This window comes from Olea europaea, chromosome 10, assembly GCF_002742605.1.
Source record: "Olea europaea var. sylvestris chromosome 10, O_europaea_v1, whole genome shotgun sequence".
Taxonomy (NCBI): domain Eukaryota; kingdom Viridiplantae; phylum Streptophyta; class Magnoliopsida; order Lamiales; family Oleaceae; genus Olea; species Olea europaea.
Genome location: NC_036246.1, coordinates 4716400 through 4729717, shown reverse-complemented (window position 1 = coordinate 4729717; position 13318 = coordinate 4716400). Strand labels below are relative to the sequence as shown.

Sequence of the window (13318 nt, the reverse complement as noted above, 5' to 3'; positions counted from 1 at the left end):
TTTTAAGGAATCGATTTAGTAGAGACCTAGAAGATATATACATTAACCACATTTAATAGTTATTATCAAAAAAAATATAATCAAAAGTAGTTACTTAAAAAAAAATTAAATAATCTTTCGCATGTGATAGTCTAAGCCCAATCAACGATTGGTAAGCTTTTTGTAGATGTTTTTGTTCCCAAAGCTTGATCAAATAGGAAAGAAGAAGCAAGTGAAAGAACTTGACACAGTTTTTACAGATTTTTCATTTTTTTAAGTAGAAAAATTAACCATTTTGCATGGAAAGAAATTCAAAAAAATCGGAATTTTTTTTTTTTAACATAAATTACCTTTGCTGAAAAGTTGACCGCAATCATCGTTGATTGGGATCATTATTTCCTTTTTCAAAGACAGACTATTTATTTTCTCTCGTTATTACAAATATTGAGCAATAGTACTTTTGATGACAAATAGTGAGGTACATACTATTCAATCTCAAAGCAATTTTAATATTAAGTTTTGCTTTGAGCCCCATTTATAACAAATAATGAATTTTGTAATAGTGATTTATATGAGATTGTGATTAAAAAATAGGAAAAAATTTTGAGTTTACGTGCATATTATTTTATTGAAAAATGTGGTTAAAAATGAGTTCGAGAAAAAAGTATTTTTAGATAATGGGGGTTCAAACCTGGCTAAATAATTTGTATCACATTTCATAATAAACAATCGAACCATATCAAGCAAAAAAGATTAAACATTTCATAAGAAATCAACTCGAAATCGTATGGGAAAGGATATTAGCACATCGTGTAAGGTTATGAAAGATATTATTGCAAGTTGAATATACCACTTTGCATTAAAAAAGAAAAAAAAAAAAACGAACACCTTTCTTTGATAATCTATAATCTTCCTTCTTTTCCCTGTTTATTTGCTTTATAAAATTCTTAAGGATGCATTTGTTTCTTGTTTTAAAACTGTTTTTAATTTTGAAAAATATCCAAAATTTGTTTAATCTGACATTTTTGAAACTAATGTTAAATCTATAATATAAAACTCAGAATTTATTTTTGACATTTGAGCGTAAAAACGTGAAAAACACTCAAAATATTTGAAAAAAGTGTTTAAATACAATTCTATTTAAATTGATTAAAACTATTATTATGAAAAAAGTCTGATAAATATATTTTTTAATATAAAAAATATATTCTAAAATTTTTTTAAAATAAAAATAGAAATCTAAAATCTAATATTTCTTGAAAAAATTTATGGGGTCAACTCCGGACGAATATGAAGCGCACCTATATTATGACAGCCTTCAATTTCCACTCTATTTTTGTGCCTAAAAAAAAATTCTAGAATAATAAAATTATAAATAAAAAGGAAAAATAGATTTAGTTCAAGATCTTGTTAGTTATTTTACCCTTGCAGCGAAAAAATATGGTCAGATTCAAATTTTACGGTATAAAATATGCTTCTTCTTTTTTTAATTTCATATCAAAGGTGTTTTTCAATTTTTCGTTTTAAGAAATAGTTATCTAGAATAATAAATCAATTATGTAATCAGCAACCTTAGCTCTTGTTTGGGTTTCATTTTTTTCAAAACTCGTTTCCAACCATAAATTCTTCAATAAACTATTTTTATACATAAATTGAAAAGTTTTTTTAATCTTTTAACCACACATTTTTCAAATAATCATTATTACAAAACATATTTCTCTAAAGAAAAGGGTCAACAAGGGCTTAAAACTGACCATCAAAATAGAAAATTAAAAATGAAATAAAAAATAAAAATCGAAAACTTAAACGCAAAACAAATTAACCCTATGCATTTAAAATAAATTTTATTATCTAAAAACTAGAAAATCTAAAAAAAAATTAAAAAATTAAAAAATAAAATTTCCAAGAAAGATTTAAAATAAAAAAAATTAAATTTTATAAAAACATATATATAAATATAAAAAGTATAAAATTCTGAAAAATAAATATTAAAATAAATTTAAAATAAAAATTGTAAAAAATAAGATTAGTTTAAGCTCTTATTGATTATAAATTAAAGTTCTAAAAATATATTTAAATGAATTCAAAAAAAAGTTAGGGAGAATAGCAGTTGTCCCTAACTTTTCAAAACTTAGCAAGAATTATAAAAAAATTATTATAAAAAGAATATTCTAAAGAGCTGTTATTAAAAATTAAATAATGCCACGCATCTGATAGTCTAATAAGCCCAATGAATGTTGAACCCATTAGTAAACTTTTTTGTTAATATTTTTTGTGTCAAAGCTTGATTCAGTACGAAAGAAGCAGCCAATGAAAGAACTTTGGCTCAGTTTCCATAGCAAAAAATAATAATAAAATGGAAATTACAATTGATATTTTCATGAAAAAATCATTTTTTCAACAAAATTTCTACTTTTGTGCTATTGGATTGATTTTTTTTAAATGAAAAATATTTTCTTACTTTTAGCCAATTGACCATATTTTTTCTTTTAAAAGAAGAAAAATATTTTTTTAGAGAGAATATATTTTTATTTTTCAGGTAATTCACTCCCTATTTCTCTCTCATCTACCTGCTCTCTCCCCTATCCACCTACAAATAAAAAATGAACAAGTATATCATTTTCTACGTTAAGAATAAAATCAATCATACTCATTTAATTGACATTTTTCATGGATAATTTCTAGACAATTTAATTGCCTGAAATTTATTTTCTTTCCCTATAAATCGCATACTTGCAATCTAACACACCTTAAGAATTTTTAAGATCTCAATTCATAATAAGAGTACTTTTTTTTTCCAAAAATAAGATTTAAATAAAATTCTAAATATCAATAATAAAATTATAAAATTAAATTAATTAACACACGTCACATCCTACCCACTTCACTTCCAGACCCTAAATAGTTCCAAAGCCCCCCCCCCCCCCCCCCCCCCGTCATCAAAAGTTTGTGCTTTTGTTGAGTGGTAAATGTTGCGAGTTTCTTGTCACAGCTTTGAGAAAGTCTTCGAAAATAGAGAGTGAAAGGGGTGCTGCAAATGTGAGTTCGGTACCTCATATAGATTTGAATGAGGTTCAAATTTCATCACCAAGTGAAGTCCAAGAAAAATTAGTGGTTCCAGCACTTCGATATCATTGATTTCTAAGCAATATTGTTTGGCTCTATTGATTTTTAATACAGATCTAGATTGCAATTTTAATAAATTTAGTTCTTTAATTCTTAATCTAGAATCGAGAATAGCAAAAAGCCAGCCGATTTTCAATTTTGATACAATTTTTGGTATTTAACTTAAAAAGAATTGTTCAATTCAATTCGGTTAGGTTTCATTTCGATTTTTGACTCGATTTAATTCTATTTAGGGGGGTTTTCCTCCCCTAAAAATTGTTAACTTTGTGCAAAAATCAAATCAAAACATGGACCACATGAGAAAACATCAAAACACAAATTCTCCATTGATACCAGCAAACCTTGCTTCATCTAAGAATAGAAATCGAACACCAACAAAATAGACCTTAATCAATAGCAAATTTATTTTAGAGACACATCAAATATAAATTGTTTTGTCTTAACAGTGATACTTATCTATGTGGAATTTTCAATACAATGGCGTGTAGAGACTTCTCCTATTTACAAAAATGTGAAAATTGAGTGACAGATTTGGATTTTTTGGTGGAATATTAGGGTTTCTATGTTGATTTCTTCTATTAGGTCCTTTTTCACTTTATTTTTTAAACAATCACGGTCTCAAGTGAATATATGAAGTTGAAGAGATGCAAATGCCCTTTGCGTTTTTATTCATTTTGGCCATCTAAACTAGTTTTAAAGGATAAATTAATAGATGTAGATGAGAGGGGGTATTTCGCAAGGTTTGGCTAGTTTAGAGGGGTTTTGTGCCAAACGAAAAGTTAGAGGGGCATTTCATAAAATATGCAAACATTAGGGATATTGTGTCAATTACCTTAAAGAATACTAAGAATTCTTCGACTTATCGTGAAAAAAAACTTTGAATTACTTGAGGAGTTAAGAAATCTCCCAGAATCTCATTTCCTTCGTCCATTGTCTCTCCTTCATTAATTTGAATAATAGGATTATTTAGTTCGTTAGTCATTTGTACTTGTGCTTCTTAGTGATCTCTTTGTAGTCGATGAAAAGTGTGCTTGATTTCAAGATCAACTAGAATCAATTCTCCTCCAATCGATCGTGGCATGCAAATCTGAGAAACAAAACCAGTACGAGCACTGAGATTCAAACAATTTAAATAACTAAAACACAAATGAGGGATATTAACCTAAAATAAAAACAAAATTATACTAGAAAAATAAAAATTGAAGTTCGAATTAGTGCATCAAGAAATAAAATTAAACTAAACGCAATCCCCGGCAACGTTGCCAAAAAATTGTTCACGAAATTATTTCTTTCGATTTAAAACTACCGCAAGTGTACGGTTCGTTAACAAGTAATAAAGTGGATTAAATGAGTCCGAATATCGTCCCACAAAGATTGATTCGTTCAATTTTATCTATTATCGCCTTAACCGAACTAAATTATTAAAGTGAATGTGAACCTAATGTAAACCCTAATTTTGGAAAGAAAACCCTAATTATGCAATTTTTATGATTGAATTAAATTAAATATGTAAAACAATATTTTTTAACACTCTAGAATGAAATTAAATGTTGAGAACGCACGTTTGTTGTAATAAATAGAAATTAAACACATTAGGATCACAATTTCCCATGCAATTATCACTTTAAAATCATAGTTCCACAATGTGACAACACACTTCAATTGTGACGAATCAATGTTCCTAAATCTATCCAATACTCTCTCTGGAAATGTATCAAACATATTTCTACATACCACCGACCTATATTTTTATGACAAGTGCATATGTAAAAAGGCATGCGATTTTATGAACATTTAAAGATTCACGTAAGGCATAGCGGTATATTTCTATCTCTTATCGGACTCTACAATGAATTATATTATGTCGAACTTATTTCAATTCTCTCGAATGCAAGAATAAATCACCCAAACTCACACAATTACGGGCCCTTAATTGCTGAAACAATAATTGTATATAAATCATTCAAAACAATAGAAATATGTCTGAATGTCAAATTGCAAAACTAGAAAATTAAAAATCAAATTAAATGGTACATCAATCTCCTATCACATGAGAATCTAGCCTAACATAGTTAAAATAACAAAATACATTAGGTTTTGAATGAAAGGCATCACCGAGTTATGAAATCTTGAAGCTCTTCGTGCCAATCTTCGTTCTTGGCTCAAAATCCTCTCTAAGAAGTATTTTTCTGCCTCCAATTACATTCTACCTCTTTTTGGACGTCTTTTGGTATTGATATCGTGTGAAAATTAGGTTACCAAAAGAGTTTCAGTCGTATAAGAAAACTGCAGAACCGGCCCCCAGAATATACCTATGCGACCGCATAGTACATTTTTATGTGGTTGCATAGAGTAAAAAAAATTTGGGAAAAATTTCTCGGGAGGCCTCTATGCGACCGCGTAGAGGTTTCTACCATGCGACCGCATAGTTATACGATTCTTTCCGCCGGATAGTTTTTAGTATTTTGATCATAAACTTTTTTTCCGATCTCCGATTGAAGTGATTCAAAGTGAATTGAGAAGAAAACTCAAAGATCTACACTTTTGATAGATAGGCTTTCTCAAATTCTGATGTTTACGATCCCAAAAATGGATCTCAAGTAGAGACTAAAAATCACGAGCGTTTTTCACCTGAAAGTTGATACTTGATAATACTTTGATCATATTTCACCTCTTTGACTCCTTTCCTCATCCGATTGACCTCTAACACTCTTGAATCTTCATTCCCATTGCCCGTCTCATCTATGAATTATTTGCAACTTGGTCCTTGAACTTTCAGTTTCTTCAACTTTAGTCTGTTTTCGCTTGTTTCTTTTATTTCCATCATCTCATAATGTCACCAAATTGGTACTTAGCTCATTCACTTCCTTGATTTGTCTTTCGGACCATATTTTGGATAATTGCAATATGGTCCTTGAACTATCACTTTGCTCCATGTTAGTCTACATTATTAATTATTGAACATATTGATATAAATATAATTGGTTATACCAAAACGAGAGGACTTCAAGTCATCCTACTTTTGGATCATGCTAGATGTACTGAACTTTTTTTACATAACGCTTTACATACACTCACAATTAGGGGTGGCAGTGGGCCGAACCGAATCGGCTCGACTCGTTAACCTACGAGCTCGACTTGGGCTCGCCGGCGAGCCGAGCTCGGGCTCGGCTCGTTGCTTGTGGGCGAGCTAGTGGGTCGGGCCGAGTCGAGCAAACGAGCGGCTCGCGAGCTCGTGATTCGGGCCGAGGAGCAAACGAGCGGCTCGCGAGCTCGTGATTTTTTTTTTTTTTTGCAAATTTTTCAATTTTTATTGATAAAAATTTAATTTTTTCCACTTTTTTGGACGAGCCGACTCGTGGGCTCGGCCCACAAGCCGCTCGTCGAGCTCGACGAGCCGAGCGGGCTCGGCTCGTTGGAATCGACCCCCCGCTCGGCTCGAGCTCGAGCTCGAGCTCGTCTTTGACAAGCCCGAGCACCCCATGAGCCGAGCTTTGACGAGCCGAGCTGGCTCGGCCCACATCCCTACTCACAATAGGGGTGTGGGACCACATGTTGGGATTATTTTATTCACGCGGGGTCCATGTACTTGTGAGAGTAGGTAAACCAAATTATGTACATTTAGAATTATTCATTTTGTATAGCAAACATCTTTTATTGAAAATTGTGTGAGAATACTCGAGAACTTAAATAACAGCAAGTTAATTATTTGGAAATATTTTGTTCTTTTCTCTAACTTCCTTACAGAGTAGCGAAATAGCCTCTTTACTCCCCCCACAATCTTATTCAACGCACATAACTTGTCAATTTTTAACACAAAACACACTACCTTAAAACATACACATTTCCATGCATTGCACAGGGGCAGACGGACAGTGGGTATGGTGGGGGCACGTGACCCAACAATTTTCTAAAATTTGATTTTTTTTTGTTTTATTTTTATTTTTAATAATAGAAGCCCACAAACCGTCCAAATTATTGAGAGCCCAATCAGTCACAAATAGAACCCAATTCAAACTTGCGTTACCCAATTCTGACTCCAATTTCCCTGTCATAACTCCCTTTCATTTCATCTCTATCCGGCATCCGTGAGATCTAGCACTGCTGATCAACTCTCGATGTATCCAAGTCTCTATTTGAGCGGCAGTCTGTACCAATTTTATGCATATTAGAAGAAAGCTTTTGAAAATATCCTTTTAACATGCTGCATATTATTAAATGAAGCATCGTAAACTTGATTATGATTACAATTCTGCACAAATAAAACTAAACGAGAAATACAATGAATATGAGTAAACATACTTGTGTCTTTTTCCTAGTTTTTCGAATGCCTGAGCTGAGAGAATTGTTTGTGTAAATAGTAGGAAATGGGCCAAATGGATGCTATTGGTGGAGCACTAAAGTTGGGCAATGAGTTGAATTGGGGATATGTAGTTGCTGAGTTGAAATTGTAGTTGAAATTGAGTTGAGCAATGGTTATTGAGTTAAAATTGAGTTGGGTTGTAAGTGGAAATTATAGTTGCTGACTTGCTGTTGGTGGATTGAATTGAGAATGAGTTTCGGAAAAATGAGTTTTTGAAAAAATAAGGGCCAAACATAGACTAAGCAAGTTAGGAACCATAGTCATCAATTCAATTTTGTAGCAAAGAACGGCAATTTGATAGGCCATCTTAGATGGCAACTTTGGGTAATCGATAGAGGCCAAAATATTAAGTATACTAATAAGTCAAATTAAATGTTTTATTGGCTGCTAAACTTTGCACTATATTATAGCCTACTTGTCGAACTTCATCAATTGTCCCATTAACCACCGAACCTTGCTCCGTCCAACTTAATCACTGACCCGATGGAATCAGTTACTAGACATGACTATATGAATGACGGAAAAATAAGCCAGTTAAAATCCCACCTAATAATAACTATCTCGCCAACTCATCGACACATCTGCAAACACACCTCTAAAACCATTTTCTTAAAAGGAGAAAAGAGGATTATGAAATCCTCCAATTTCACCTCACACACCGTAACCCATAATCGATTCAATTAGCGAAAAGAGTGTAAGGATCCCCAAATCCGAACGGCTGGATATAGTAATCAATTGTTCGTTAGATCACGACCGTGATTTGAACTATATTAATGGTAAATTACCTACATCAAGCATTTGATGAAATTGTGCAACAACCTTCATTGTGGTCTGAATAAATTGGCAGGGCTCCTAGAACTTGAGAGGATTGTCATTTTTCACCAGGCAAGTTTAGACGGTTTGCTTGCTTACACATTCAAGAAGTTTAAAAAGATCTTTTTCGATGGTTCCACTGAAATTATTTTTGCATTTTGTATGGACTTGGTGTTGAGATGGGTCTGAAAAATATGTGGGAAATCTCGTGTTGGTTGTAAACATTTGCAGAAAGTTGTTACTCGTTCTATTGATTGCTTTAACTCCGTCTTCCCTGTAGCTGAACCAATTATGGGTGTCGTTGTTTGAATAGTATAAAATATGGCAATAAGTGTTTCAATAACAGTATTTCATTTTCCTAAAAAAGCTTACACATTGACAACATCCAACACGGATATTTTAATAGCAAACTGATGAAAACCATAGAGGACGCCAGTGCTCTTCTCCAACTTCAAGTATTGTTTCTTGAATTTTTCTATTTAAAAAATTCTGTACCTATAACAAAGTTCATTATTTCTTGAATTTCTCCACTCCCTTTTAACCTCATTTATGATTTGTACTACGTTTGAAAACAACACAAAATAACTTGTATTGCCTAAAATCAAATTATACATTAGGCATTAAAAGGATAGATTACAGTAGTAGGTAAATACCCAAAATCATATTATATGCAAAAACTAGTATATTCTGAAAACAAAAAGATTAACATTTTCCCCTCCTACAATCAGAAACTGCTAAAATTGTTTTGAATATATTATTGTTTCTTTATATATATTATTGACTCATCATAACCACGGAATACGTAATTCCGCACTCAGTACTTATTCAACTCGAGTGCCTTATACGACATGCATCTTATTTTAAAAGCTTGATTAATTGTTATTGAAGATTTATAGAAGCCCTTTGATGAAGTAACATTTATATCGTGTGGAGATAAATTAAATTTTTAGCAAATTTTAATATAAAATGGTGTTGATAAAAATTACAAATCCCATAAAATGTGTCAAAATTAAATTTAAAAAAAATGAGTTTTAAGAAATGTCACAAACAAAAATGTTTGACTCTTCTTTTATTTTAAAACTCGTTATCTCTTATACATATTTTTAACCATACATTCACACGATAAAATATTTTTTACATCACTTCAAAGTTTTTCCTTACTTTTTAACCACACACACACACACACACACACACACACACAGATATATACTTGTTGTTGCGGTCGTTCAAGATCGACGGTCAACAATCACCCTAACTCAATAACATTCTTGGATCGATCACATTACAACGAGTCTTCTTTTACAAGACAACATCAAAAGGATATATTGAAATTGATATCTCAATGAACATGACAATATTGAACAAATTTTAGATTAATCATCATTCTTTTACAACACAAGAAAAAGGGAACGAAAGAAGAACACAAACAATAAACTGTGATGGTTATATATTAATATGCCCTAACACAGTATCACAATTTGAACATTTTCCAAGGCACCCTCAATCCAACTTCTTTCAATTCAATTTATGAAGTCAAACCACCGTTTCATAATTTTATATCATATTATGATTTTTTGAAAAGAATCAAATTAAGAATTGAACAAGTAAAACCAAAGAGTTTTTTTCGAAATCTTAAATAAAGTTAATAGAATCTACAGCATATGTAAAGCAACCAGATTTTCCATAATAAGAGATTATCAAAACTCTAACATTAAGAGCATGTTTGGAAGTGATTTTAAGAATTGATTTTTTGACCGCTAGGAGAAAAGTGGGGTTTACCTGTGAGAGAATAAGTCAAATATGATGGTTGAAATAGTGAAATAACGGTCACAAAATCAATTTTTTGGAGGAAAAAATAATTCCCAAACAAGCTCTAAATAAAACATGATAAAAAATAATTTAGAAGAAAAAGCAATATTATAATAATTTGAATCAACAAGAAATAATAATACTTCTTAAGTTACTACAGTGCAAGCAAAGATATTCAAGATATCAATTTTAAGTAATCGACAGAGGCCAAAATTTTAAGTATACTAATAAGTCAATTTGGAATTATCAACTATAAAGTTATTTAAATAAACAAACCGAAAAGCTCAATGAAGTCATGAAGAGAGGCCCCTTAGTGAAATAAACTCCAACTCAACTTCATTCATAAATTCTCATAACCCCTGAACAGTAAGCTTTGAGCATGGTGTAAGCAAATAAGGTAAAGTGCTCTTTGCTAACGACTCACTCAATGCACACAATTTAGACGTCAACAGATCCATATCCTCTTTCTTCAAAATTTAAACTAACCATTCATTTGGAATTTCAGGATTCATACTCAAACCCTGCAAACTATGTCGAGAGTCCTAAAAGATCCACATTACAAGTGGACGGACTACAGAAGCATAGTGAACTGTGATGGGTTAAGGAAAGTGAATAAGAAGTTAATATTACCCTTGAGTCCAATTCCCTTGAATCAAGTCAATCTATGAAGTAGAATGACAGTTTCACAATTTTATATCATATGATTATCTAAAAAGAATCAAATTAAGGAAGTATTGAACAAGTAAAGTGTAAAAGCAGAGATTTTTTGCACCTTAGGTTGCGCAACCTAAGTACCAGATTTCACCCCAGAAGAATTGTTAAGCAACCAGATTTTTCAAAATAAGAGATCATGTAAGTAAATCTAACACTAATATATACTTTTGAAGAATAACGCTCCAGAGCAATAAACTAATAAGTTGAATTAACACGACATAATAATAAACCTTAAGTTACCATAATGCAGGCAAATTACTTTATTGTTCTTATTACTATGTCGATGTCTAGCAGCTCCCCTTTCCCTAGGACTCCATCAGTAAACTCATCCAGGTTCGCCTTTTCCTTCTCTCTCTGCAAAGACATTATAATACTGTAAATATTTGATTTAAAAATGAAACATCTTGAATAAGGTTCAATCAAATATCAGGTTACCTATCCTTGTATTCTTTTCCTCTGCTTTTACGGGCTTCAAGCTTGGCAATGATCTCTTTGTGCATGGCACCTACCTCTTCCCACTTGGTCTCTATCACTTTCCTCTTGGCATCTATCTCTTCCCACTTGGCATCTATGTCATCATTTATCTCTTCCATCTCAGGACTTAGCTCTTCCACCTGGGCATGTAACTCATCCAACTCTTCAAATTTCTGCATCAGACAAATAGACTTAAAATACAATCTAGGGATGGCAAAATGTGAGGTGTTGGCCACGACAAAGTAACAATTTTCTATAGGAGCATCACATCATAAAGTATATGGAGTCTCTTGGTAACCATCTCATCTCATTAATCGTGTCAAAATTAAACATTGGGTTTGAAAATTTACCTGTAGAGTATGCATATTTTGAAGATAGGCATGTGCGCTCATTGCACAACCCGTGTGCCATATAAGAAGCCCAAAATTTCTTCTCAAATACCTGGTATAACGAACTTATGTCAGACTAAAATAGGCTCAAAAACAGCGCATGTAAAAGGCAGGGACCAAAAACAGAGTAAAACACGAGATAATTAACTCACGGTCGTGCACACTTCTTGTGAGCTTTTCTAAGGATAGTTTTCCTTGATAACAACATTTTTATAACCTGTAAGAAAGTGTAACATTAAAATCAAATACAAAGAAAATATATTTTGAAGGAAACCCACTTCAAAAATCACACACAAGGAGAACCTTCAAAGGTAAAACAAAAACGACATAATAAATCCCCTTGATCAGGGGGGAAAAAATTTAATAATCACTTAGAAATTAAATTTACACACAAAAATAACATAACAAACCATTATAAAAATCATCTAATTGGATAATGATAATTTTTCAAAAAAATTGGTCAAAGCAAAAAAGCATGGTTCTAACCCTGAGTAATTCTTTATAGAACCTCCAAAAAAAAGGAGGAGAAGAAGGATCTGATAAACATAATTTTCCCCCAGAAAATCGAAAATTCGAGCAAAATTAATACTAATGGATACAAATAAGTATATTTACCTAATTTGCAAAATCAATTTCAGGATTCTCTGTATGTCCAACACACCCGCACCTCTCAATTTTAAGATTCTCGAAAGGGGGACTCAAATCAGTAAATTCCCACCAATCAAAACAGTAACTATTAACCGAAAAAAAACCCCATGAGTAATATGTCGAATCGCTCAAGTCTCAAATCAGTGAATTCCCACCTTCAAATGTCACCACTTCACAAAAAAATTGGAATCTACGAATTGAAATAATGAGGTACCCATTAAAAGAACAACCAATTGTTAAACAATGAGAAACAGCAACAGTGATTAAAGAAGTATCATATGTACTCAATCTAACCATGAAGTATAAACATGATCAAATTAAACAAGTTGGTTTGATTGTTAAACAAACCTTAATCGATAAGTTTGAAGTGAATAACCTGGAGGAGAATATGGAAGCGGTGATTCGTTTGGGTGTTTGGTTTCTTCCCACTGGTTCCGCTGTGTGAGTTAATGAGAGATGGCAATGATTTTGTACACGGGTAGCGATGAGAGAGAGAAGGTACCGAAAGGAAATAGAAGAGTTGATCAATTAGAATTTTGGAAAGTTTGAATTACCTACAAAATAAAATTTGACTTCCGCTAGTCAGTCAGTCAAATATTTTCCATAATAAAAAGTCAGTCAAATATCTCAAAAATAGGAATTTGGATAAAAAATAAATTTTCTATAAAAAAAAAATATTGTCAATTAAACGTGAAGTTTCAACTGTAAAACATAAAAAGGCAGATATGCAACTAGAGTCCCTATAAATTCACAATAATAGCACTTGAGTCCCTCTATATTCACTACAATATCAATTGAGTCCTCAATAAATTTATTTTCAATTTAGATTCTTCAAACCTTCAATCTTGGTGTAGATAGGTCCTTTCCAAAACTCAATTAAAAAAAAAAAAAAAAAGACCCACATTTCGATCACTAGATCATGTATTTTCAATTTGTTCATGTACGTGGAATAATTCTCAATAATCTTTATAATCTCTAAAAATTATTTCCACAAAACTAGAGG

General features: G+C 31.8%; 1 protein-coding gene across 1 annotated transcript; it reads right to left on the bottom strand.

Annotated features, from left to right (window-relative positions):
- Window positions 1-10838: 10838 nt before the first annotated feature.
- LOC111400957 lies at window positions 10839-12845 on the bottom strand. Its single transcript, XM_023028446.1, has 5 exons — window positions 12692-12845; window positions 11820-11884; window positions 11629-11719; window positions 11240-11451; window positions 10839-11158 (listed from the first exon to the last, which is right to left on the bottom strand). Exons 2-5 carry the CDS (start codon window positions 11873-11875, stop codon window positions 11110-11112), a joined length of 408 nt encoding a protein of 135 aa, XP_022884214.1. The 5' UTR covers window positions 11876-11884; window positions 12692-12845; the 3' UTR covers window positions 10839-11109.
- Between the last annotated feature and the right edge of the window lie 473 nt (window positions 12846-13318).

Coding starts and splice junctions, on each gene's coding strand:
- LOC111400957 (XM_023028446.1), bottom strand. CDS start 11,875: ATGTTGTTATCAAGGAAAACTATCCTTAGAAAAGCTCACAAGAAGTGT. Junction 11,720..11,819: donor CACAAGAAGTGTGCACGACC/GTGAGTTAATTA, acceptor TCGTTATACCAG/GTATTTGAGAAGAAATTTTG. Junction 11,452..11,628: donor AAAATATGCATACTCTACAG/GTAAATTTTCAA, acceptor TGTCTGATGCAG/AAATTTGAAGAGTTGGATGA.